This window comes from Canis lupus, chromosome 31 (assembly GCF_003254725.2).
Source record: "Canis lupus dingo isolate Sandy chromosome 31, ASM325472v2, whole genome shotgun sequence".
Taxonomy (NCBI): Eukaryota; Metazoa; Chordata; class Mammalia; order Carnivora; family Canidae; genus Canis; species Canis lupus.
Window position 1 is genome coordinate 33,130,221 of NC_064273.1, and position 26,537 is coordinate 33,156,757.

General features: G+C 43.9%; 1 protein-coding gene across 7 annotated transcripts in view; it reads right to left on the minus strand.

Annotated features, from left to right (window-relative positions):
* Positions 1 to 26,537, minus strand: part of ERG (ETS transcription factor ERG) — a 186,149-nt gene that overhangs the window by 57,547 nt on the left and 102,065 nt on the right. For 5 of the 7 annotated variants that reach the window (XM_025449910.3, XM_035709181.2, XM_025449911.3 and 2 more), the window contains one exon: positions 613 to 830. The exons of 1 other annotated variant lie outside the window; for it this stretch is intronic. In XM_025449910.3, the coding sequence (XP_025305695.1) occupies positions 613 to 830 (218 nt within the window). Of the gene's footprint in view, positions 1 to 612; positions 831 to 22,318; positions 22,442 to 26,537 lie in introns of those variants that run through there. One more of the 7 variants, XM_035709178.2, reaches the window with a different exon arrangement.

The window sequence follows — 26,537 nt, forward strand, 5'->3', positions numbered from 1 at the left end:
GAGTCTCAGGGACTGTTGTTCTGCATCTGATAATACATTCTATGCGACAGAGGCTTTATTGTGACAAACTCAGGAAAGTGGATACTCATGCATGCCATCAGAGCTGGGCTTTAAATATAAGAACGATGAGAAGAAACAGCGTGCAGTAAGAGAAGGGACAGAGGAGGGTGGGGGGGGTGGAGGACATATGAAGTAGACGTGCCAGCCAAGTCATATGGCTTGGACATATGCTGCACTGCCTGGCCACTAGCTGACACTCTCCCTCCATAAAAACATAAGACAGCACTATTTTCCAGGCAATAAAAACCTCAGAGATGAATCCTGCCATATGTGGGCATGGCCCCCCTCCCACGGAGCCCTCATGCCTGGGAAATAGAATTGAACACTACATCTTCAAAGGGAGTTCTTGGTAAATATACTACCGGTTTTACAACCTCTATCCTCCACGCAAACCACTGGAGAACACATTTTATCAGCATTGCCCAATGTTACCATTCGGTGGCCTTAGGTTCTGAAACAGTCTTTGGAGAAGCGTGACTGACTTCCAATTTACCTTTTCAGGGGACAGGAAAACCAGAAGTCCCGGAGAACAAGAGTCAGGGGTCTCCTTACCTTGAGCCGTTCACCTGGTTAGGGTTACATTCCATCTTGATGGTGACCCTGGCTGGGGGTTGAGACAGCCAGTCCTGCTGAGGGACGCGTGGGCTCATCTTGGAGGTCTGTCCATAGTCGCCAGAGGAGGACGCGGTCATGTCCGTCTTAGCCAGGTGTGGTGTCCCGTAGGCACACTCAAACAATGACTGGTCCTCGCTCACAACCGATAACGCTTCCTGAATGCCCAAAGAAACACACATTCAGGACACGCCGAAGGACAGTCATGCTTCAAAGAGCCACTGACTTTAGAGTCGTTTCTTACGGGGGGCTACATTTTAGGGAGTTTTCATAGAATCCATTCCTATGTCTGAGGAGAAAAAAGTAGCTTGTTTTCTTTCCCTTAGACTATAACAGTTGGAACTGACCGGCCCAGAAAAACTTTCCTGTGGGTCTCTGAGCATCCCTGGCTTGACTGCAGCAGTGCAGATAATACCCACTTTAATCTCAACTCAAGGAAGTTGAATTTCAAAGGTCTTAGAAGACATCCAATTGCATGTGTCATTATTTGACAAATGCAATCTATAATTCAAGCAGACAGGGTACAGAATGGTCGTGGAGATTAAAAAAAGAAATGTGATGGGTAACACCTAAACATCTGGCGAAATTGCTACATTCCCAGGAGATTTTAAAGAAGAGTCACTTAGAAGAAGGCTAAAGGGAAGTGGAGCCCCGAAGGACAAACGTACAAAGATACAAATTTTTCCACTTCTAAGTTATTAGCTGAAATAGAGTTTCAAGCAGTGCTTCCATGATGGCGAACATCTGGATGATAAATGAACCAGAAAAAAAAAAAAAAAAAGCTGTGAATTATCCAGATGCCTCCAAATACCAGGGTGTTTAAAATATCTGGATCTCTGACTAGCTCTTTTTCTCCTTTATTTTCTGTTAGTATCTTCGGTCTTTTGTAGGATTTGGTGAAAAGAAACAGAAGTATGTCATTGTTGGATCATTAATTCTCCTGGGGTTTGAGGTCACACAAGTGGTTAGCCTATGGCTACACTTCTATATTCTATGGCCAAATCAGCAAAGGCAAGTTAGATTCGGACATTTCAACTACTAATGATATATCATATAGCAGAAGAACTATGACACAATCTAATATTGATTTCTATCAGAGAAAAAAATTGTGCAATAACTCATTTTAATTTTAATCCTTTGGCATCCTCAGTATTGCTACTAACTGGTGAGAAGCAAATGCTGCCAAGGTCACATTTTTTTTTAATGGAAATTTTGATGCCGGGGTGGAGGCAGACCGTGGAGAACTTTAGTCCAAACTTCTCATCCCCAAATGAGAAAATGTGAGATCCAGAAAGGTCTAGAACTCACCTTGAAGTAAGCTGTGGAACTGGGGACACATCGGGCAGGTGTGTTACTGTCCACTCCCTCAACCTATGACGATGCCTTTCTTACATCTCTTGGTTTGGGATACTGTTTACATTAGCACTCCCTTCTTCTTCTTCAATTTGATATTTAAGTAAGTAGGGACCCTCCCTGTTAGTCACAGAGCCTTAAGCAGCAGCCTTTCTTTTTTTTTTTTTTTTTTTTTTTTTTTTTTTTTTTTTTTTTTTTTTTTTTTTTAGCAGCAGCCTTTCTAAGATTCAGACCACTCTCCTTACCCAGAAGCATCGGGATCTTTAGGGAACACATGCAATTTCACAAAGCCCCCCTCCAAACCCAGTGCATACTCTGCTACTCTCTCCGCCACCCACCCAAGGACTAACTTCACAGGTACCGGAACGATGTGGCCAGGCACACTGCGCTAGGAATCAGTGAGCAGGAAAGAAGCACAAGGACCCAGCAGCACTCTGCCCCCAGAGCAGTGGCCAAGTGCCTGTAGATACCTAACACCCCACCACCCCCAACTTATTAAACCCAACTTCTTAAAGATCCCTCAAATCACAGCTTGGGGGGACACCTGGGTGGCTCAGCAGTTGAGCATCTGCCTTCAGCTCAGGGTGTGATACTAGAGACCCGGGATCAAGTCCCACATCAGGCTCCCTGCATGGAGCCTGCTTCTCCCTCTGCCCATGTCTCTGCGTGCCTCTCTGTCTGTCTCTCTCATGAATAAATAAATAAAATCTTTTTTAAAAAATCACAGCTTGGGACACTTGAGGGAAGAGTAAGCTGGTGGTTGACACAGTAACACAAAACATACAAAAAAGAACACGTTGAAAAAAGAAAAGAACACGTTGTAGCTGCTAGACAGCCAGAATCAGACATGAGAACGAAAAAAAAAAAAAAGGTAAGCCATCTCTGAATACATGCCAAAATCAAACACATCGACAACACACAGCAACAACACAAGGCAGCAGCACCAAAGCGCAGTGTGCGGTAACAGGCATGGGGGACCTCAGGGTTCTCTCCTCTGCAAGGGGAGTGAAGGAACCTGAGCCACCTACACTCCCAGATGTGGATTTAAGAGTAAGACTGGCATCACTACATGGACCTAGTGTAGCAGTGCTATTCAATAAAGACATAAATCACAGCTGCTTATATAATGTTTGCGGAACAGAGTCTCCCACCCCGGAGCAGCCCTGGACAGAAAGTTTTCACACACTCACAACAGGACACAAGGCTGACTGGCGCCCTCCACTCCCGCCTGATCCTGCAGACTCCAGCCCGATTCCAGCTCCGGCTCCAAGGGGGATAATGCATTACCGCATGTTACTAGCATCAGCTCACCCGGGAAGAGAAATATGAATAAAGGTGCAATTTCTAACAGAACTTGGCAGAAACAGGTGAGGTTTAAGGGACAGGCTCAGTTTTAAATTACAAGTGAAAAAGAAAAAAGTTTTCATAGCAGAGGTGAGCCTACAAGGTCAAAATATTAGTATACCCCCAAGATAAAGCAGGGTATCCTTGCAAAGCCTGCCAATGACTGAATAAATGTAGTATAAGGTTTAAGAAGTGGACCGAAAGAGCAGAACTAAGACAAGGCTCCAGTGTGTGTTTGGTGGGGGAGGAACCCCGTTCTCACATCTGGCAAAGCATTATTTCAGCATATGGCTTTCTAAAGAAAGAAATCAAAGTTAATTGAGATCGATTTTTTTTGGGGGGGTACTTACAAAGCTAAAGATAAGGAAGACACACATCTTTTCTTCATATCTTAGAATTCTCCTCAAAGTTAACATTGCATAAAAGATGAGAAAGGTGATGCGACTCAGAATATCAAAGGTTGCTTTTGTTCACTAGAGGAGAAAGAGCCCCAAAGTGAGGGTGCTTCAGAATAAACACCTCAGAAAGAGTGAAATACAATCCACATTCTGGAACGACAGAGCAATTAGAAAGCATGGCCCAAAGTGATTCTAACTAACCCGAGAGTACCGAACACCTAGAAGTAAGTACAGGTCAGCAAAAGGAAACACACAAAATCAACCTCCCATTCTCTCTCTCCCTCTCTCACACACACCCGTACCCATGTAGCACATCTGAATGAGGGGGGAGTAAAAAAAAGCCCAAAGGGTGATTTTTCCAAGACCTACTTCAACAGCACAATCACTAGAATTAACTGCTGCTCTTCAGAGGAAAACAGGCAACAGACGCCATGGGCCAGCAGCATCTGTTTGTTCATCCATTAGACTCAGTCATGTTATTACACGCAGGCTTCATCATCCCTTTGGTTCGATATGAATGACAAAGGCTATTGCACAGGATTCTCCCGCCCTGGCAGCTCTGAGACTTCAAAGCGGGAGAGGATCTCGCCCAGTAGGATTAAAACCAGAACGGAGCTCTGAGCACAGGCTAGTAACCAGGAACACATGAATCCCTCAACTCCAGCTCGGCAAGGGACTTCTGGCCTTGACTGATGCTGTCGTTGCTTCCCTGCCTGCCACCTGGCTTCCCTCCTCATCCGTGGCCACCTCACCTACCTACCTGCCTACCTGCCAAGGGTGTCGGCAGATGCCTTAGTTAACATGTATAGGTTATGCTCTCAGAACCTTCAGCCAGCCGCAGGACTTGGGAGACTGCTTTGGTTGCTTTATAGCAGAGAACTCAAAAAAAAAAAAAAAAAAGTCAAAACCTGGCAGAAACATGGCATAATAATTTAATATGCTTGCCTCTATGTTACTATAAAAAGACCTGAACTTTAGATTGGTGTGTGCTAGTGTGTGGGGGTGTTTTCTCTGTAGCTCCAGGAAAGTTGGGATAGTCCAATGTGGCAAGTGGCAGGCTACCAATGTCATTTTTTTTTTTGAACTTACAAGACACACATAAATTCTAAGCTAAATGCCCCCAAACTAAAGGTGCTGCTGTGTTAGCACTCGAGTGTTTATTATTTCATATGAATACTGAATATACCAATAACATACAAGGACCATTCCTTCCAATCTTGGTCAGGGGACAACAGTCAACTGATAGTTTCAGAAACTGGGAAGTTCTCAACTAGATGATATTTCATAGTGTAAGACTAAAATTTGATTTATTTTCAAGTAACTAGATGTGGGTACAGCAAAGGATCCAAATGCTTAGATTACAAAGACAGCAATAAAAAGTCGACTGCACTTTGTAAGTGCACTGACATTTTCGGCAAAAGACTTCAGGGATCCTGAAACAGATGAATCCCTTCTGTAACAGATGAATATTTTTGAGGGGCTCCTATATTTCAAGTAAAAGAATTAGAAAATAAGGGATCCTATTTGCTTTTTTTTTTTAATTTTTATTTATTTATGATAGTCACAGAGAGAGAGAGAGGCAGAGACATAGGCAGAGGGAGAAGCAGGCCCCATGCACCGGGAGCCCGACGTGGGATTCGATCCCGGGTCCCCAGGATCGCGCCCCGGGCCAAAGGCAGGCGCCAAACCGCTGCGCCACCCAGGGATCCCCCTATTTGCTTCTAATTTGTCATCCCCCCGGGTTAAAAGTACTATACTGTTAAATCCAGAGAACCCAACATACTTAGATTTCCATGAAATCCGGGCTTGACGTGGAAGCCAGTCTCAGAATGATCAGCTCTCTTTCACAGCTGGAGCAAGTGAAGCCCACAGAGAGACACGGTCCTTCCATGGTTTTCAAAAATTCAGAACATAACCAGAACTCAACATCCACAGACCTGGATTCTCAAGCCCTGTGTTTCCTTGTGGTGAGGAAACACAAGTGGAAAAACTAAATGGAACAAGTATGCTGAGTAAGATTATGGTCATGCTTTAGAAAACATCCTTAAAGATGTCCTGGTCGTCACAACACAGTGTCTACTCCAGAAAGCTAGTGTCATCTGAAATCAGGAGCCTGCCTCTTCCACTGTGCCTCTTAGCACATTACAACCCAATACAAAACTCCACCTTAAATTTCCTCCCGCACACAGCCAAGCAGAATTTGGTGCATCACACAACTCCACACCCTGCCATGAGTAAGATATCTTGTGGCCACTTTCTCACAAACAGCCGATCCATCACAGAACACCCAGGTTGCCCAGTTAAAAAAGCGCTCTGCATGCATATCTTTTTAAAACCTATGTCACTGACTTTAAGATACACCATTTTTCACATTTTCCCAGCTCTGAAATCCAGATGATCCTACAGTCAATGGTATGCCATGGTTTATGGGCAGCATGTCTTCCACTTTGGTGGCAGAGAAAATAATTGTTCGTTTTATAACCAGTGGGGATCTTAAATCTATGAAATGTGGTTATTCAGTTCTGACAACAGTCCCATACAGTCAGTTGTCATTCCTGGATGAGAAAGCGGAATGGAGAAGAAGTGTGTTATTAACAGTGTGGACCAGGTGGAAGCAGAATCCCAGGATTTAGGATGGAATTGAAGTATCATCAGAAGATGGAAATGAACCCTCTAAGTACAACAGACTCTCCCATGAACCTAAAAGCTACTCAGCAATAGGCTCCAGTATTTATGTAATCCACAAAGCTGTTCTTTTCTCTGGTTAATCAGATAATTTAGATTCAAACTGATTGTCATGTACTGGGATGCGTTCATGGTGGATGGATGCCAGACTTCTCTTAGTGAATAATACACAGGAAAAATCGGACAGGTAGGAACACCATTATAAGTATGCTAGAGCCAGTGCCACTTGGTGGCCTTAATGGATGTCTGCAGACCTAATGATATGGGAAAACTATTTATTAGGTTGTCTCAAGCAAAATTGTTCAGAACATCTCTTTGACGCAGATGCCACACAATTGATGCTTCTAGAAAGTCACCTCCTACTCTCATTTGGGAGAGAAAAAGGCAACACAAACAAAACAGACAAAGCACCTAGGGGAGACCCTCACTTCCCACCATTCATCCAACAACCACATACCAACTGCTCGGGAGTTTTTTAAATAAATAAATAAATAAATAAATAAATAAATAAATAAATAAATAAATTTCATTCATTCATTTAAGACACGGGGAGAGAGAGCAAGAGAGGGGCAGAGACACAGGCAGAGGGAGAAGCAGGCTCCATGCAGGAAGCCTGACGTGGGATTCGATCTGGGGTCTCCAGGATCACACCCTGGGCTGCAGGCAGTGCTAAACCGCTGTGCCACTGGGGCTGCCCTCAGGAGTTTTTATTCTAAATGTGTATGGTTTTGCATTCAGATACAGCCAACATCTCATGTAATAAGAAACTTCATCTGACCAGTGTGTCTTTTCATCATGACACGAAAAAAGCCAAACATTAAGTGACACAGGACTCATCAAGCTGGGTGTGAATCACTGCTGCCCTTTCTTGGCATTCTTTTCTTTTTAACTCTTCAGTGTGGGGAATCATTAAAATCATAGATTAAATGCAGCATCTAGCTTTGTGTCACGTTTTTCTCATTTAACACGTTGCTATTTTAGTCCTTCAAAAAATATAAAAAATCTTGGATTAACCTCAAAGGAAAAACGCACGTAGGCAAATGAAGTCCATGTAAAGAATGTATTTATTCTCCAATATGGCATTGTTGCAGTATCGGAAAAGTTGACAATGCACAACACCAGCTCTGTGCTAGGAGAATGAGACACAGGGCTGGTGCAGAGATAAGGAGATACATCCAGATGTGCAGATACCCACTGAGACACACAGATGTACACCCATCTCACTGTCTACAATCCATCTGTCCATCTATCTGTCATCATCTTTATTCACAGAGCATGTGAGAAGACCTTCACATATTCCCCATCTCTCAGCACACTCACTGGGACAGATATTGCCTAGATGATGCAGAAGACCTGAATTCTCCCCCTTCCATCTTTCCTCGTTTCTTCCTTTTTCATCCTAGGAGTTTTCCCCCCTCTCTGTATATCCCTTTGGAAAACACTGAGCCGGAGATGGGTCCCCTGGTGACCTCCTGTCGCACTTCCCTGGTCTGAACTCTCTGGGTTTCTCCTTGGCTATAGGGCAGGCTGAGGTGGCTTCCAGAATTCTCTTTGTTCAGATACTTCTTCCTCAACTCCTGCATTTATTAAATTATAAGCACTTTCAGGGCAGGATCCTTTGTGCATGTGTTACTAGCATCAAAAGAACTTCCCAACACCACATGTTTGCTGATGTTAATATTAACCATTGAAGTCATGAAATCATATTATAGCCACATCATAATGCAATAAGTAGGGTCCAGAAACATCTATCACATCACAACAAAGGATCGACACTTATAAGATCATTGGATTTTGCAGCCAGTGACCACGAATCCAGAGGCTGTCACCAGCAATATGTCTGTAGTCACTCTCATGGAGCACATGATTGCAGCAGGGTCTTGCCTTAAATCTTTGTGGGCATAAACTGGGGACTTTGTGGAGTTAGAAATATACAAATGAAATAAGGCTTCCTGGAAAATGAGAATTCCAAAGCAAGGAAGAAGCATTCATCAGGGAGTAGAAATCCTAGAAATATTGTGAAAGCCTAGAGCTCTGCAGAAAAATTTCCAAGAAAGAATAGGTCTATCTCACACGATGAAAATGAGATTTCAGTGAACCCTGAGCAATTAGAGAGCCAGCTAACATAATGTTAAAATAACTTCTGTTTACTTGCTCAGTGATGCGCAGGATGCCCTTTCAAATATTTGAAAGGAGAGCATAAGGAGACTATTTCTCCCAGCAATCAAAGGGTACAGTTTCAGATGTGCAAGATGAGTGCGTCCCAGAGACCCACCACACAGCTTGGGGCTGGAGTTAACCACACTGTGTTGTCAACCTAAACATTTGCTATGAGGGTGCATTTTATGTTAAGTGTTCTTATCACACACACAAAAATAAATAAAGAGGGAGGAAGGAAACTTGTTGAGGTGATGGATGTGTTTATGGCATAGATTGCGGTGGTGGTTTCACGGGTGGATACTCATCCCAGACTCATTAAATTGTATACATTAAATACGTATGGCTTTTTGTATGTCAATCAAGACTCAATAAAAAAGGTTAAAAAAGGGACGCCTGGGTGGCTCAGTGGTTGAGCATCTGCCTTTGGCTCAGGGCATGATCCCAGAGTCCCAGCTTCGGGCTCTCTGCATGAAGCCTGCTTCTTCTCCTCCATCTTCCTATGTCTCTGTCTCTGTCTCTCTCTCTCTCTGTGTCTCTCATGAACAAATATATAAAATCTTAAAAAAAAAAAAGGTTAAAAAAAAAAAACCCTAAAGGAACAATATGTAAGTGATGTCAACAGCTTCTTTGTTCTTCTACAAAGAAATGCATTTCCCCCCCCGCCCCACAGGCTTCTTTCCTTCTTTAGAGGTGAACGAAAAGTGTGAAAACACGTGTGGAAGCATCATGTTTATAGGTTTTAGGTAGAAGTGAGCACAAAGAATGGAACCACTGCCCCCATAGACCCTCCTATGCCCTTGGCTTTGTGTGGCTGGCATTCCATGGTTGGTTGGTTTTGTTTTCCTCATCACCGCCATCACAGAACACTCACAGATTGTCAAAAGTCTTCATCTTATTTTTATGAAGTTTTATTTTTAAGTGATTCATTTGAGATGAAAAGATTTTCTTTTCACTTCTTATAGTAAAATTTAGGATACACATGGAGTCATATCACAATGCAGGAAACAACATGGTAGAGCGTAGTGGCACTGGATCTGGGTTCAGAAGAACCAAGTTTGAAGCCAGATTCTGTCCTTGCTCTCCTTGCCACCTCAGGAACTTCGGGGACCTCTTTCTGCTCCGTGTCCCAAAAGGAGCTTGCTGGGAGCTTGTTGGAGATGTAGAGTCTGGTCTCCAACTCTGCTGAATCAGAGTCCATTCTACCACAGCCTCCTGCGTGGACTGGGACTATTGCATACTTGCACAGTCAAGTGCAAGTAGAGCCATTTTACCCCTGCTGGAGTCTCGATTTCTTCAACCAATAAAAAATGGCATTGATAACAGCTGCCCAGCTCCCAACCATGTTAAATGGACCAAATGAGCCAGCATGTGTAAAAGGTTTTATAAACCTTAATGTTGTATTTCAATTGTTATTACGTTACAGAAAGCTGATGTGCCTGACTTGAATTCTCCACATGGTTCAAGCAGTGGTTTAGATGATCCATTTCTAGTCATATTGTTCTAGCAAGCCAGATGCACGAAAAGTATGACATCTCTAATGTGCAATTAGTCACTTATCTTTGTAAGTACTACATTTAAAAGTCACGTACCTTCATCTAACATGGGGGAGTGAATAGGCTAACATCTCTTCTTTTATTGTTAAGAGGGCATTTGTCACTTTGGCCCCACGTGATTTAATCTTTCTGGTTCCTGATCAGTTCTTGTAGGGTTTTTGGTTGTAATTCTACCTTAGTTTCTTTGATATCAATTATCTATAAGTTTTGTATGAGAGGGGATCTAGATCCTCTGGTCAAAACTGTAGCTTCAACTACTGGTATGTTCCTTGGCATGCTTGGCATTCTCTATGTAACGAGTAAATGGATGAATAGATGGATAGGATGGATGGATGGATGAAGATACCATGTTCTTGTAACATAAGCTCTATATCTTTCCCTAGAATAGCCCATGGCATACAGTTGATGTTCCTCTAACTCCTAAAAATATCTCCTTTTCCAGCATGTGGGATCCCTGATGCTTTTTATTTTAACTTTCCCTAAAACGTCATGCGTTTTTAATAAACTTATACAAGGACATGTTTCTATAGCAGCTTGGCTAAGCAACTCACAGGGACTATGCCATCCTTCTGATTTTTGAAGCTTACTCACCAGGAGTAAGGTGATTCAGGTTTTAAGAGGCACAGAGGATCCTCAGAATAGCATCCTGGGCTCACAGGGTAACATGGGCTTTTGCATTTTTCCTCTGTTGGAAAAGAATGGAAAAGTCCATTTCTGAACACCAAGGGTGGGATGCGTATCAACCCTCTCATCTTCAGAAGGATCTCCATGAAACACAGGCAGCACTACACTTGGCCTTTTCAAAACACACAGGCGTATGCTAAAAATACAGTGCACTGCACATCTGGAATTTGTCTCATCCATGAATCTCTCACACATGGATTCATTGTTTTCGATAAAATTCCAAGAATTTTATTCATGAGAAAGTTCTGGCACAATGGAAAACCCTGGCAAGTACAGTACGGGATAGGAGCAGCAGATGTCCCGGCCTCCACCCTCAGTGCTGCTGGCTCAGTTCATTTGCATCAGGCTTCTCTCTCATGCCTTCAAACCTCCAAGCCAAGCTTCCCTAGAAAAGGGAGCAGTATAGCAGCCTTACTTGAAAAACAAACTTGATGCAGTTCCCCCACAATTTCGACATGCAGGTGTCAGGAGGGGCCCATGGGGGTGTGAAAGCAGCATCAAGGCTCAGGGTCACTGGTTCCAGATGCAGCTGCTCACTCAGTACAGCTCAGGCCTGGGGCTGTTGACTCCTTATCTTTGAAATGAAAGTCTGCTCTTCTGATGTGTCCTAAGGTCCCTTCTTGAACCAAAACAAAATCTATTTTATTTAACTAGTGACATACTCTTCCTGCCATGGCCGGGCTGCAAGCTCCACCTTCTATATCTCGGAGCAGATGTGCAGACGTGGCAGTGCGCAGGGTTTGGGGGGGAGGAGGAAGTCTATCCCCTGTGCCGTGGTTGCCAAGAAGTCTTTACACGTTCAAGTTAAAGGTTAACTGTAGGCTCTGTCCATGCTGTCTCAGATTTTAATTTCCCATGTCCTATGGATATCTTCTTTCTTGCTCACCGTGAGAAGGTAGGCAGGACCCTGAGAGCTCACTTCATGTCTTCAAGTGTGGTTAGGACCTAATCTCCTGCATGGGGACTCGGGTTGTTTGACACATAAAGAACACCAGTCATAATAAAGTATGGTTCTACTAACCAAAGTCTTCGGAAGCCAGGATGATCAGGCAAGGAAGGGAGCACATGTTGGAAGCCCCTATCCCTCACAAGGTCCAAAGACCTCCCTGCTTTCTTTCCCATCCCCAACCCCAAATAATTTTTGGCACAGACTGCATACCGTATAAAGCAGAACCAAACATGGACACTCTTTCTTTCCCAGACACTGACTCCCACTGTGGAAAGAGCCAAATGCTCACCCACTGTGAGGGTTCCCTCCCTGCCAAACTCCTGCTTCAGCCCTGTGAGTGATGATGCTGCCGTCCCCGGGGCTGGGAGGCTAAGCCTGTGCTTTGCAGAAGATTTTCCAGTACATAAATCTGCCCTGGTTGCTGCACAGGAAGGAGACCAAGCAGCCAGGGTATCATAACCTTTGTTCACGCTCTGGGCTGAGCTCATTCTTCTCCCATGATGTAGTGTGCAGCACCAGGGAGTACCCTGTCACTGGAACACTTTGCATGCACCAGCAAGCTAGTTGCCAGCGAGACTCATTTTTATGACTCTGGGAGTGTTGATCTCAAAACCTAATACATTTGAATTATTCATTGTAAACTCGTCCAACAATTTCAAACTACACATACATATGTCATAACCAACAGGACTCTCTTAGAGTCTAGCTCGAGCCCCTCTGTAAATTGGTCTACGCTGGAAGCCAAAATCACTCTTTAAAACTCTGTAGGTCCATTCATACCAAAACCACTATAACCTGCAGAACAGCAGGTGGCCTAAAAATTTTAATGAGGCCTACAAAAGGGTCTAAACCTTGGGTTTTGGACTGCCTCCTTTTTTGGGACCTCTTTATACTAATTGCACTGAACACTCATGGAGAAAGCAGAACCACTGATGTCCAGTGTGTTCCCATCTTTTCCAGGGCTCGGGGCTCTGTGCATTTTGTACAGGCCCATGCTGCGCAAAGACATCTGCTGGATGGGTGAGGGGTGGCCCCTGCAGAGCCCTGTGGCCCCTGCAGAGCTAGCTCCTGTCAAAGGGGTGGGGTTTTCTGTGTTACTCATCCACCTATTTTGCACAACGAGCCTATGTATGTGTATATCACACATGGCTCTCTCTACTTAAAAAGGGCTTACCTGGAATAAAAGATGGTTCCCTGTCTTCTATCCTGGTGGACTTCCACTGATCACTACTGTAAGCACAGGTGTACTCTAAATTAATTTAAAAATTAAAATGACATATGCAAAAAAAAAAAAAAAAAAGACATATGCAGAGCCATGTTGCTGGAAGTGACAAAAGCCACTTCTGCCCTTGTCAAATCTTACGCCGGTGAGCGACAGATCTAAAAGCGAGCAGACTGGTGCCCCTCTCAAGTCCTAATCAAGAGGGGACCAAACGGGCTCCCATGGGCTCCAACATCTGAGGCCAGACTGTTACTAATGCAGCTGATGCTGATGCTGAACTCCCACAGTCACAAGGCGCTTCTACAGAACTCATCCTTGCACGCAGGTCTCACTAGCATCCATTGGATTTTCACTCATGTTAATGTCACTAACCTCCATTTTTGCTTCCAAGCAAAAGAGTAGACGTGTGTCCATATGCATCTTGGCAGGTGGGGTGATGAAAAGCAGCATACCTACTTAAGTATTTTTTTATATAAATTTATTTTTTAATGGTGTTCAATTTGCCAACATATAGAATAACACCCAGTGCTCATCCCCTCAAGTGCCCACCTCAGTGCCCGCCACCCAGTCACCCCCATCCCCTGCCCACCTCCCTTTCCACCACCCCTTGTTCGTTTCCCAGAGTTAGGAGTCTCTCATGTTCTGTCTCCCTTTCTGATTATTTCCCACTCATTTTTTCTCCTTTCCCCTTTACTCCCTTTCACTATTTTTTATATTCCACAAACGAATGAGACCATATAATGTTTGTTCTTCTCCAATTGACTTACTTCACTCAGCATAATACCCTCCAGTTCCATCCACCTCGAAGCAAATGGTGGTTGTCATTTCTAATGGCTGAGGAATATTCCATTGTATACATAAACCTACTTAAGTATTTGATAACTCTAACTCCTCTAAACTCATCTCCCGCTGGCTCCTCGAACCTCACAATCTGGGCAGACATTGTCATGCCAGGCAATGAACTCTCTCTCTATAGCACCAACAAAGCCATACCTTCCAGCTTCCCCTTCGTTACCCATTCAAGTGCAGGCAACAGACAAACAAACTCTAAAATTCAAAATAATTAAGTACATATTTGTAGAGTGAATTAGAGCCTTGCTTTTCGGGGTCCGATGCTGGCACAGGCAGCATCAACATTACCTGAGACCCTGTTCTATACACAGAATCCAGGCCTTGCCCCAGAGCTAGGGAGCCCAAATCCCGATGGACAAGATTACTAAGATGAATGGCATACACAAGTAGTTCTGGGAACTGGGTTAAAAAGTTGCAAGGGTTCTGAAAAGAAAGAAAAGGCAGAGCCGAGTGAGGAGGGCCAGGGAGAGAGGGACAGACAGCTGTTGTTAATATAGAATGGTCAGCGAGGTTCTCGTGGGGGGAGGTGAGGCCTGAATAAACTTAAGGAAATGAGGGAGCCATCCCAATGCACTCCTGGGGAGTGAGCCTCCAGGGTCACTGAAGCCACAATGCCAAGGCCAGAGGAGGGCACTGGGGTTGGAGGTGGGACTCTGAGATCAGGAGCAGCCAGGAAGGAAGTGCCATCGCAGAGAGGGAGAGTGTGACTATTGGCTGAGAAGGGGATTCTGATGAGGCTGAGGATGAGCAGAGCCGTGGCCAGAACCTGGTCTCCTGGGAGTGAAGGGGAACCAGGGAAATGTCTTCTTTCCTGAGATGTACTAATATTTTTTACCTTGTAAGCATTCTGCAAAGAAAGATCTTTCTATCTTTTAAGTATTATGATTTTCAAAACTCAGCGTGATCAGAATGCATGTATTATGCATGCCAGAGTATACACCAGGAGTCACACCTAATGAGACATGATAGCCGTCCTTTGCCGCCTATACAATGGAGCTTACTTCCATACATCATCATATACAGAAACTTCAGGAATTCAGGATGCGTATTTTCATTCAGAGAGCCTGTCCATGGCCATGACCGTTTTTTGTGCTATTTTGCACATATAGGAAATACCTCGTTGAGGCTTCCCGCCATCCTGGACACCTCCTATAAAGGGCAGCCCTCAGGGAAACCAACCACTGGCAGTCAAAAGGAACAGCACCAAAGTGCTCCCCCGCCCTGAAGTCAGGGACAACCCCAGGGACAGAAAGTGTGAGGTGAGCAGGTATTAACAGCTCTAGATGGTGAGCAGCAGACAGCAGGTATCACTTCCGTTCTGCTCACCTCACACCCCAGTGACAGCTTCAGAGCTGGAGAAGGGATTCAGATGAACAGCTATTTCCTCTTTAGACAAAAGGATAAACTTGTTTTAGGGCAGAGGCCTTCTGAAGAACTATTTCTACTATGCTTGCCTATCAAGAACCCTAAATTCTCAAAGCTTTATCAGTGGAACGTGCCTCCTCACTGAAAAAGGGTGCTAAATTCCTTGCTAAGGAATTTGAATCCAATGTCAAAATTCAGTACATAGTCTGTGTATTAGTTTCCTAAAGCTTCAAAAAAAAAAAAAAGCATCCTAAATTAAAAGATATTTTTAAACAACAGAAATGTGTTCTCTTACAGCTCTGGAGACAGAAGTCCAAAATCAAAGTGCCAGCAGGGCTAGTTCCTTCTCAAGCTATGAGGAAGGGATCTGCCCCAGGGCTCTCCCCTTGCCTTGTAGACGGCTGTCTTCTCCCCATGGCTTCACAGAGTGTAGGCATGACTGTGTCTCTGACAAGTTTCCCCTCTGTACACAGATGCCAGCATCCTGGATTAGGGCCACCCTGATGACTTCATTCTCACTTGATAACTACTGGAAGGCTGGTTCTCTGAATAAGGTCATGTTCCGAGGTTCTGGGGATTGGGACACTAACATATGAATATGGGTGGCACAGTTTAGCCTGTAGCAGGCTGTAGGTTCCTGGAGAGCAGAGAATGGGTCGACTTCATTCATTGCTATCCCCTGCTGCCTAGCAGAGTGTGAGGTCCCAGACTAAGTAGTTGTTGAAGTGTGTTCCAGGAACCTCCTGGGCTCCCAAGGTCCTTCCAGGCAGTCTCAGGGCTCTACAGTGTTTTCGTGATGTACTAATATATTATCTGCCTTTTCCATACTGAACCTCTCACAGGAGTGCAGTGAAGTTTTCCAGAGGCTACAGGACATATGATAGCAGAGGTGATTGGACACAGAAGCAGATATGAGAATCCAGCTGTCTCCTATTAAGCTGGACATTTTAGAGATTTGCAAAAATATAGAACAATGCCACTCTGCTCACTAAATATATTTTTTGGTAATTATAGTTATTTCTCACTGCACTGTGTTCTTTACACTAACACAATGAGTTTATTACTGTTGTTTTTTAATGAATTCATAAATAATGCTTCAAAAACATCTCAGTTTTGGTTTCTAATTCAGTCAATGTCAATAGATATTATCTAAATAAACAATGGCTTCTTAGAAACTTCAATCATTTTTAATGGTGCAAAGGAGTCCTGAAGCCACAAGTTTGAGGACCATTGCTGCAGGGGTTTAAACCAGCTGGGACATGGTCCATCTTCTCTGAAGTAACCCACAGTCTTATGGCCATTAATGTCCTTTATAAAGAAAATATTTTTAGTAGCTAAATGCTACAAAAATGAAGCCTACTGGCGATTCCCATAAGTTGACAAAAAGGAGTTATTAAAAAAAAAAAAAAGGCAAGCCAATCTTGAGTCTCTGAAGATAGCACTTAGCCATGTGTTAAATTTGCAACTTACACGCTTCAAAAACCAAGAGTCAGGGGGGAATGGCATTCCACGTATCCCAGCTGCTGAGTGCTGGCCCCCAGATACTCCAGCACTGGACAGAAGCTACTAAAGAAGCAGGCTGCCCATCCCCTCTTAGCTACCGACTACCCACCGACATCTGTTTTCAGCTGAGACTTCTGGAGAGTGCTGTGTCTTCTGGCAAAATGGGAGAAGGTCTGGTGAGGGACCACAGACCAGCAGGAAATGAGGGGAGGCTGTAGACCACCTACCCGCTGCCAAGCTGGTTGTGGTTTGGGGGCAGGGCCAACTTGAGAAAGTGGTCCTGGGGCCATAGGGCTGCAGAACCTAGGCATGAACTTCAGGCCCATCTCTTCGCATGTCCATCTTGATGCACTTGGTGCATCTCTGGATTGGGAAGTGGCATTCTCCAATTAATGCCAAGTACCACTCTTTTTTTTTTTTTTTTAATAACCAGGGTATCTTAGGTTCTCAACTCATTTCTTGGATGAGTTCCAATACTTGGATATTGGAAGATCCTCCCTGTTTATTTCCTTGCTGAAGACTGTGTGAAAATGTCATGTCTCATTCTAAAACAGGTTCTCAAAAATAAATAAATAAAATAAAATAAGTAAGATTCTTAAAGGCATTTGATGTAAATAATCAGTAGTTGGGCATCCACTACAACCAAAACAACCACAGTAGGCACTGGTGGTGGTGACAGAAAGCTGGATTGTCCTCAGAATCAATTATTTTAGATAGACTGTAATTACTTTAATAGAGGGACAAAATACCCTGGGAGAAAAGAAGAGCAGATTCATCAGGACTGGGGGAATGCAGGCTCCATGAGAGCAGGGATTCCCTTCTTTCAGTGACTTTTTTCACCAGTGCTTGGAAAAGTGCCCATACTCAATGCACACATGCTAATTATCTGTCATGTAACTTTGTAGTATGTGGGTGCTAGTTTGTTGATTGCTTTGGTGGGGGAGGAAGGAGGGATGAAGGAGAAAGGGAGAAGGAAGGAATTGGTGTTCACTGACCTTGAAGAATGGAGGGACAAGACAGGTTGAGATGGCGAGGAACGTTTTCAGGTAAAGAACACATGAAAAAAACTGCAGAAGTAGGACCATCCTTGTGAGTTGGAGAGGGCCGAGGATGATTCAAGGTGGGGGCAGGTTGTGGAAGCTCAGATTGGATCCAAAGACTGCACCTCATTTCTGATGGCCCTGGATGCCCCATCCAGGGTTTGTCTTTCATTCTGCACAAAACATGGGCTTCTTACTTCCATGTTTCCATAGCCTCTCCGTCCTGATCACTATTGTCTCACATCCTTTCCATTCACAATATTAATCACCTCATCTAGTCTGGGATTATATCCCTCCTATTTAGGTGAAGTACATACTTGATTATCATTTAAATTAATTTGAAAATGTAATTAATTTGTTTTGCATTATCAGGAGTGGTTTAATTTCCTACACAGAATACCTAAGAAGGCTTTCTCATGGGCTTACAATCCTGGAAGACCCAATGCCCAATGGGAGGGGATATATGTTGGAAACAAAAATAAAAGTCAGCAATTTAAAGAAAGCCAAGTTTGGAAAATTCTATCTAAGGACAGGCAATTCCCCATATGGTAAAATGGCAGTGACAACCAAAACAGGGACAGTGTCTATGGAGAATGAACTCATATATCTGAGCCACGACTTGTATTAGTCAACTTGACAGACAGTACATTTCATTAGTTTGGGACTATTGGCTCTTCTGAATGTGGGACAGCTCACAACAAATCACAAGGTCATGTGTAAAATGAAAAGAAGGGCTCCTTTACAGTAATAATAATCACACTGTGTCACCCTGCTGCCCCTAAATAAAGTCCAACTTCCCAATGTGTCCTGGCCCCTAGAAGCCCTTAAGTCCTGAGCTTGTTTTTCTTAGTGACTACTCTTGCATTCACTGTTAGTGACCTAAGCAACGAAAGTAATTCCCAATCAACCGGAAGAGGCAGGTTAACCTGGCAAGGGATGGCCGACATCATTTGACTTTCCAGGAAAATCCTCCTTTTCTACTAACTCAAGAAACATGTACTGTGCTACCTTGTATTTAGCAGAGAGATGCAACACACAATAGCCAAAAGCAAGAGGTGCATCAATGTCAGTGCTTGTGCTGTCAACATTTCTGAGGAAGTATGTACACTCAGAAGCGAGCATTGGAGGGACCCCCTATGGCCCCAGGACTTCTGTTCATTATATGGTTTCCCAAAAAAGAGACACCGAAATCTGAAATCAGAAACACATTTTCAAGGGACAAGTGCATGATGCTCACAAGTTAGGTGCAGTGAGGCAGGGGTGTTGGCAGAGGTGGAAGAGGAGGAGGAGGAGGAGGAGGAGAGGAGGGAGGTCAGGAGGATGTCCGTGGGAAACCTGACAGACCCACAGCGAAGGATCTCGAAATTGCCAATGTATTCTCATCAAATTGCCGATTTCAAAAGACTTGGATCTGAGCCCAGCGAGAGATCTAATTTGGACCTTGACTCTGGCCCTCCCAAAAATTACTACTTCTATCTCAGCACCCAAACAACAGAAAAGCAGTACATGTTCAGTTGGTTAATTCCAAGTAAAGTCTGCATATCGAAACAAAATGTATACTTTTCAGGCATATGAAGTAGAAGTGAGCCAAATTAGCAAAATGCACAAGCGTGTTGGCAGTGTTTCCGTGCAGGGTTGAGCAGACCTGTCATCCACGTACAGGGGCTACATGTGTACCCACCTCATGGCCCGTTACCCACTCTAGGAATTACTCAAGCCTTTGTTTTTCTCCCTCCAGCTTCCTGCCTTCTTAAAGCATTTGCTGGCCATCAGCCAATGGGGGAAAAAGGTAAACTCCACTCTGTCCACGTCGCGACTTATCAGTGCTTCCAGTAAAAGGCCTGTGGTGGAGAGCCAGGGAAGTGAGATTTGTGGTTCCTTCAGATCTACACCTTCCTCATTACCCAGAAGGTCGGTCAATCAATAATTCTTATCTCCTGACTGGCACGGCCCTGCCTGACTTCTTACCCTCTCCCATGGGGCTGCTGTAGGGCCTGCTGAGCTTCCCTGAAGCTCTATGTAAAGGAAAATGTGTGCTTCTCTGGATGTTACCCAGGGTTAACACAGAATAGATACTGTGAGCTTAATTTTGTTTTCTAACAACAAAAATTAAACTGGAGACAACAAAGATTTCCCAAACTCCTTTAGTGCCAGACTCAATTCCTAAAGATCTTTTCCTTGGCAAGACCCATGGAATGACTCTGGAACCCTAGGTGCCCCAATGAGCATAGTTAATGATGCTAAAAAAAAAAAAAATGTCATGATAGAGGCAAGAATGGAACATTCTGATTTCTCCTTTGGCAACTGCCACCCAAGGGGGAGTCTTGGCTGGCTGGGGGGGAGCGAGCTCTTCAGTTCACATAACACCCCATCCAGCCACCCCATATAAACATGCTATCTCAGCCAAAGTGGTGTGCCCACTCTGAAAATGTGACTGGAAGGCAAGGCCTCCAGCCCCTTGTCCAACCGGAACACAAACCTGAGGCCCCAATAGAACTGATGCTCGCCTTCAGACTCTGGCCATACATTTTTAAAAAATATATTAAATCTATCCATCTAGGAACTCAGTAATTCACTTACCAAACATTTACTGACTCGTCACTCTGCCACGCACGCACCATGACACAACTTCAGGACCTCTTGCAAGAAGATGCAAGGGTTCTATCTACCTGCTAGTTGTATGTCATTATTGTAAGAAACCTTCCCATCTCTCTGAATGTCATGTCATAGAAATTCAGCCACCAATGCTCATAAACATCATCTATGGGAGCTGGGCTCTAAAGCTTCAAGAAGATCCAGCTTTCTTAGAAAAATCACTGACTACATATGGATATAATTATCTTCATTCTGTTTTCCCCTAGAATCACTGTATTTATAGCTTTGAGCAATTTTCTTTTTTCCCTTTGAGGAAATACTGTGAAACATTTTTCTTATAGGTAATATTAATTTGTAATAAATGCATTTTTTGATATAATAAATGACTTTTCATATTTATTTTTGAACAAACCAGGGAGTATGAAAGTAAATTTACGGGCAGCTTGCAAGCATGTCTTGCTTTTATGTGAGAAAGGAAATAAATGTAGATGCTTACTGTTAAAGTTAATGAGGCAATGCTAGTGTCAGAATTATAAGCTTCATACTTCCTCCTGTTGTGCAGTTCATAGAGCATGTTTACACACCCCATCTCACTTGGATCTAATAAAATCTTTACACATTGCAAGTATCAACACCTGCAGTAGTGTTACAATGATTTCCCTCAGAACTTGTCTTTGTAAGATGATCATTTGTGTTGCATACTGGTGTTTACAATTTATGTACAACTTTGTTGCACCTCATGGTTTATCCGTCTGTTTCAGGCCATTAAACTGTAAGCTCCTGGAGGGCAGGGACATATCTGACTCGCTTCTGTGTCTTCAGGGCCAACCACACAGTCACTCAATACAGTCATCTAGTGCAGCCTTGCTTGGTGACTTACCCTTTCCAATAGCTCTGTGTTGTCATGTGTGATATGAGGATAGCAACTGTACCACTTATCTTACCTATTCCAATCTATGAGACAATTAATACAACATCGGGCATAAAGTAAGTACCTGTAAGTGTTTGCCACTAGTACCACTGCTGTTCTTGTTATTTAGACTGAATTGAATTGAAGTTCGTGAGAGCAAGGTAACTTATACAGGGGAATGGGACAGATGACCAGCAGAAAGAAAGGACCATCAGGGATTCTGTGTCCTGGTGTGCAGCTCTAGCTAAGCTATGAAACAAAGTCATAGATCTTTTTTTTTTTCTAAATCATTTCCATTAATATAATTTTTAAAATAATTTACTTGTAAGTGTTCCCTGTGTTTCTTTTCCTGCCATGACGGTCTTTACCTTACCAAATACACATGGGACATTGACACACTGGAAAGCTGAGGAGACACAGAAATAGTATACCCTGGCCTCGCTGTGCAGTGGCATCTCTTCTCCTCAACATTTTACATTTTATAATTACATCTGGCAAACTGCTTCATCAGCGTAACCTTGTACCAGGAATCAAATGAAAATGAGCCAGCTCTCAGCATAGAAAGTGGAAAATCAGAAGTACACTCAACATTGACACCATTATATTCTCTACATTTCTGTTTCTAAGACAGTCTATTAAAGTTGCCATCCTAACAGTAGAAGATTCCGTTGAGCACAATGTTGGGTGAGTCCAGATTATAGATTAACAAGAGGCCACCAGAGAAGATGGGATGGGCTGGGTTTCCAGGAAGGATCTGTTAGAAGCCTCTCATGTCTGGGGGGCTTTTCAGACCCTGAAAAATCCAAAAGGGGTTCCCTTTCCTGGGCCAATCCTTATTCTCCACACCACGTTTATGTAATAACAATATTTGCAAGTGCAGTCAGAAAAGGAACTGCCGCCCATCATTAACAAATAGATGGGGCTCTGAATCATGTTCACTTTTATTGGCCAATGAATTCTCAGACTTTTTATCTTATTGTTCAATTCAGGAAAGAGGGGATTAAATAGAATTAAGCAAGGAGGGGAAACTCACTTTTTTCACTTGCAGAAAGCTAATTATAGTTTGGTCACTGAGTAATTTCATTATCTGCTTAGGATCCTTAATTAGATTTGATGTTCACTATGAAGTGTGGCAGATTTCCTTGGGGAAGCAGAACTAGGATAGAACATAAATGTTCAGTGTCACCGAATATGTTCAGAAGAATTAGACATCAGTCTTTTTAATTATTCTAGCAGTTTATCATTCCCTCATGAGCTCTACAGACATCACCATTTCAGCAGGAGAAACCAGTAGACTTCTGGGAAGATGGTCTTCCTCAATTACATGGAACTACATAATACATTTAAGACATCCCTGGCTCTGTCCATTGATGGCCAGAGCACTCCTTCCATGGTCATGGCGTGGGAACCCAAATGCCACACATTCCCTGAGCACCACCCCACGTGGAAGATAAGAGACAGCTGCCTCCACCTGAGAACCACGGTATGGTCATTACTTTCCTGGCTTTCTTGTTTTCCCTTACCCTAATATTTAAATCAAGCAATGGAACTATGTACATGATTTCATCACTGAGCTCCATATTCTGTGGTCTTCCTACAAATAGCATATATTTTTTTAAAATCTTCAGTGTTTATGTGTCACACAGGCATCCACTGATACAAACTAAGCTATAATGAATATACAAACCAGACAGCTGAGGCCATGTAGTGCCCAAGGTGTGGAGAAACCCAACATCCATTCCCATGCATTTGCTGCAGCACCGAGTCACCTTGACCTTCCCTAGCTTATAGTCCAGTCTTACGAGTGTACATACATCCTGTGTGGTATCTGCCTGTGGATGAGTTGACACCCTCTGATAGGCTATCTTAAGTCCTCATATAATAGATTGTGTGCTGGCACTCCATGAAATGGATGTTAGATTAGCCTTTACGCAAAGTCATTTACCGGATTATAGGTTGAGCACTTTGCAGTTTAATGAACACCTTTCGATCATTATCTTTTGTGATCCTTCAACCCCTCCGTCTAGACAGAGAATAGATTTTATGATACCCGGTTTATAAAGACATGGGTTGTGTTCCCAGTGGTTGACTGTGAGCCTGTTCTTTGTAACTTCTAACTCTCTGATTCACCCACAGAGACACGATAGGTTCTAAGTGAGTTGAGTGAGGCTTCCACGTAAGGCTCCTGTCTGCAGCCCTCACGATTGACCCACACTGAGCAGGGCTCTTCAGAGAGCCTGAGGCCTGGGACGTGGGAGATGGAGCTCTGAGCGTCTGGAGGGAAAGGAAAGAAGGCCAACCTCTTGAAAAAGACACTCCTGAACTGCAATGGCAGGGAGAGAAAAGAAGTCACTGCTACTAATGCAGCTTCTCTCTCTCAGGACCTTAGGGGGAAGTGGCTGTACGTGGGCTAACTGTGCTCACACCTGCAGGACTAAGTTTATCGGCCATGTCTAGGTGTCCACTGAGCTCAGCTCTCCTGTCTTCCCATGTTGAGGAACCCTGGCAGGGCCCAAAGGAAATGAGCTCTGCAGCCTCATCTGCATACTTGCATGCGGCCCCTCAGGCTGACCCTCAGCTCTTGGCCAGCAGAGCCCACGAGGGGCAGGCAGCAGCCACCCAGGGGTGGGATACCCAGGACCTGCGAACCTGTCAACCTCCTTCTGGGCTGGGGCTTTTTTTAAAAAAGATTTTATTTATTTGTTCATGAGAGACACAGACAGAAAGGCAGAGACACAGGCAGAGAGAGAAGCAGGCTCCCTATGGGGACGCTGATGTAGGACTCTATCCTAGGACCCCGGGATTCAGGACCTGAGCCAAAGGCAGATGCTTAGTCACTGAGCCACCCCGGTGCCCCATGGGCTGGGGCTGTGAAGCATGGGGTGTTTTCAAGACATAACAGTCAACAAAAAGGTACTTCAAAATTAAACGGAGGAAGTGCTCAAACAAAACAAAACAAAAAGAGTCAGAGACCCGTCAAAAGCACACAGGAACCAACCTGAGAGTTCCCAGTGTTGGTTGAACTCCCGAGAGTTCAACTTTGATGTGGTGGTCAAAGTTGGAACAAGATACACAACAAAATAAGTAACAAGACAATAGGATTACAACCCAAAGAGTGAAAGAAAGATCCAAATATGAACAAATAATGGAATGAGGTAAATAAATAAATGAGGGAGAAAAAGACAACTCTTCTTAACAGGAAAATCCCAAGGGATAAACACAGAAGGAATGAGGGAAATAGAAAATCACCCTCAAAAGCCCACAGTCCAAACTGCTGTGGGCATGATGTATGGACAGGTGCTACAATTAGCGGCTGGTGCTTCAAGGAAAAAAACAGGGTATCTGAACATCCTCAAAGTATCTCCTGCAAAATATGTATCAATTACTGTTATGTTAATCTACATCCACAAAATCTTTGATGCTTCCCCTTTCAGAGATGGAGCTTAATTCCCCAGACACTACCTTTGCCAATGATTCAGGTCAACCTCACCGGCAGGCAGGCTGCCGTCATGTACCCATGTGATCTGATGCATGAGATCACCTCCTGGGTGTTTTCTTCCTAAGTACCGACAACCTCCACCTACCTGGGACAAACCCCCAATGAAGCACGCTCTACAACATGCCTGAGCAACGCTCCTCATAACCGTCAGGGTCATGAAAGACTAGGAAGAGCATGACACTGTTCCAGAGCCCAGGAATCCAATGCAATGTGGTGACCTGCTTCAGAAAAGGGACCAGTGGAAAACTGGGGGAATTTGGATAAGGTGTATAGTTTATTTAAAAGGAGGTAGCAGAGTGCCTGGGTGGCTCAGTAGGCTAAGCATCTGCCTTGGGCTCAGGTCATGATCCCGGGGTCCTTGAATCAAGGCCTGTATCAGGCTCCCTGTTCACTGGGGGCCCGCTTCTCCTTCTCTGCTTCTCCCCTCCTGTCTGCCACCCCCCTCACTCTCTTCTCTCTCTCTCAAATAAAAAAAAAATAAAATCTTAAAATAAAAGGAGGTAGCAGCATTTTCTATCAAGAAGAGTGGTAAATATTTTTGGCCTTTTGGCCTTTGAAACTACAGTGTGAAAGTGGTCAAAGACAACATGTAAGTCAGTGGGTGTGGCTGAGTTCCGGCAAAACCTTCTATACAAAGAAAAAAGCTGTGAGCTGGATTTGGTGCGTGAGCCAGGCTTCCTGACTCCTGGACAGTAAAGTTGTATCAAGGTCAATTTCTCAGTTTAGACAAATGTACCCTGGTTATGAAAGACATTAACACAAGGGGAAACTAGGTAAAGGGATCTGGGAACTCTCCACGCTATCTTTGTAACTCTTCTATAAACTTAAATTTTTTTCCAAAAAAAGTTTTGAAATGAAGTAGAAATAATTGGGGTGAGTTGTGTGCCATTTTTGGATCGTCTTTGCTACCACTGCTCTGAATTTTCTTCCTCTAGTGACTATACTCAAGAATTGGTCATATATGTGGATCACATCCCACCAAACATGACCAATTCCATGTTTTCTATCTGTATTCCGCACAGAATGAGTGATATGGCGCTCATTACAGCACATGAATGTGAGAAGAGATTGCAAGACATGCTTCCTAAGTCTAAGGGAGCCCCAGCCTCAGAATGGATCCCCAAAGGGGGTTAATGGGAGTGCCTTTGGACAATGGTGGCCTCACTGTACCTCTGCTCATAAAAATGGCTGGACAGTTCCCACTAAAACCTAGGTGCCATTTTCAAGAACACAGAGTAGCAGAACCAAACGTACTCCCTCCCAAGAAAGATGAATACTGCTCTGCCACAGCCAGTGGGTAGAATGACCAGGGCTAGAATTCCTATCTCTGTATGTCCATTCTTCTGTAACAGTGGCATTAAAATCATCCTACAGTCATAGACCCCTTCCTCCAACCATACTCTTAGGCGGGAGTTCAGTGTATAAAGCAAGCAGCCTCACAGAGAAGTGACACCACAGTTAAGCCTTTGGGGGATGAGAAGGGCTTTGTGGGCAGACATGAGCAGAGCAGAAAGTGCCCACCATGCTGAAGAATCCTAACACGGTGCCAGGATCACAGGTGGTAAGGGGCACAGTGCCCCTGGTCTGAGACTCAGATGGCCCCACCTGCCACTGAGCAGTTAGGTATTTGTTACAGGTGATGGGCGGCCAGAAAAGGTTTCCCTGCAGGTGAGTGGCACACCAAGCCGTGTCTTGAAAAGACAGCATCAAGTCTAGAGGTGGATCCACACTAGGGAGGTAACATGCCCGTGAA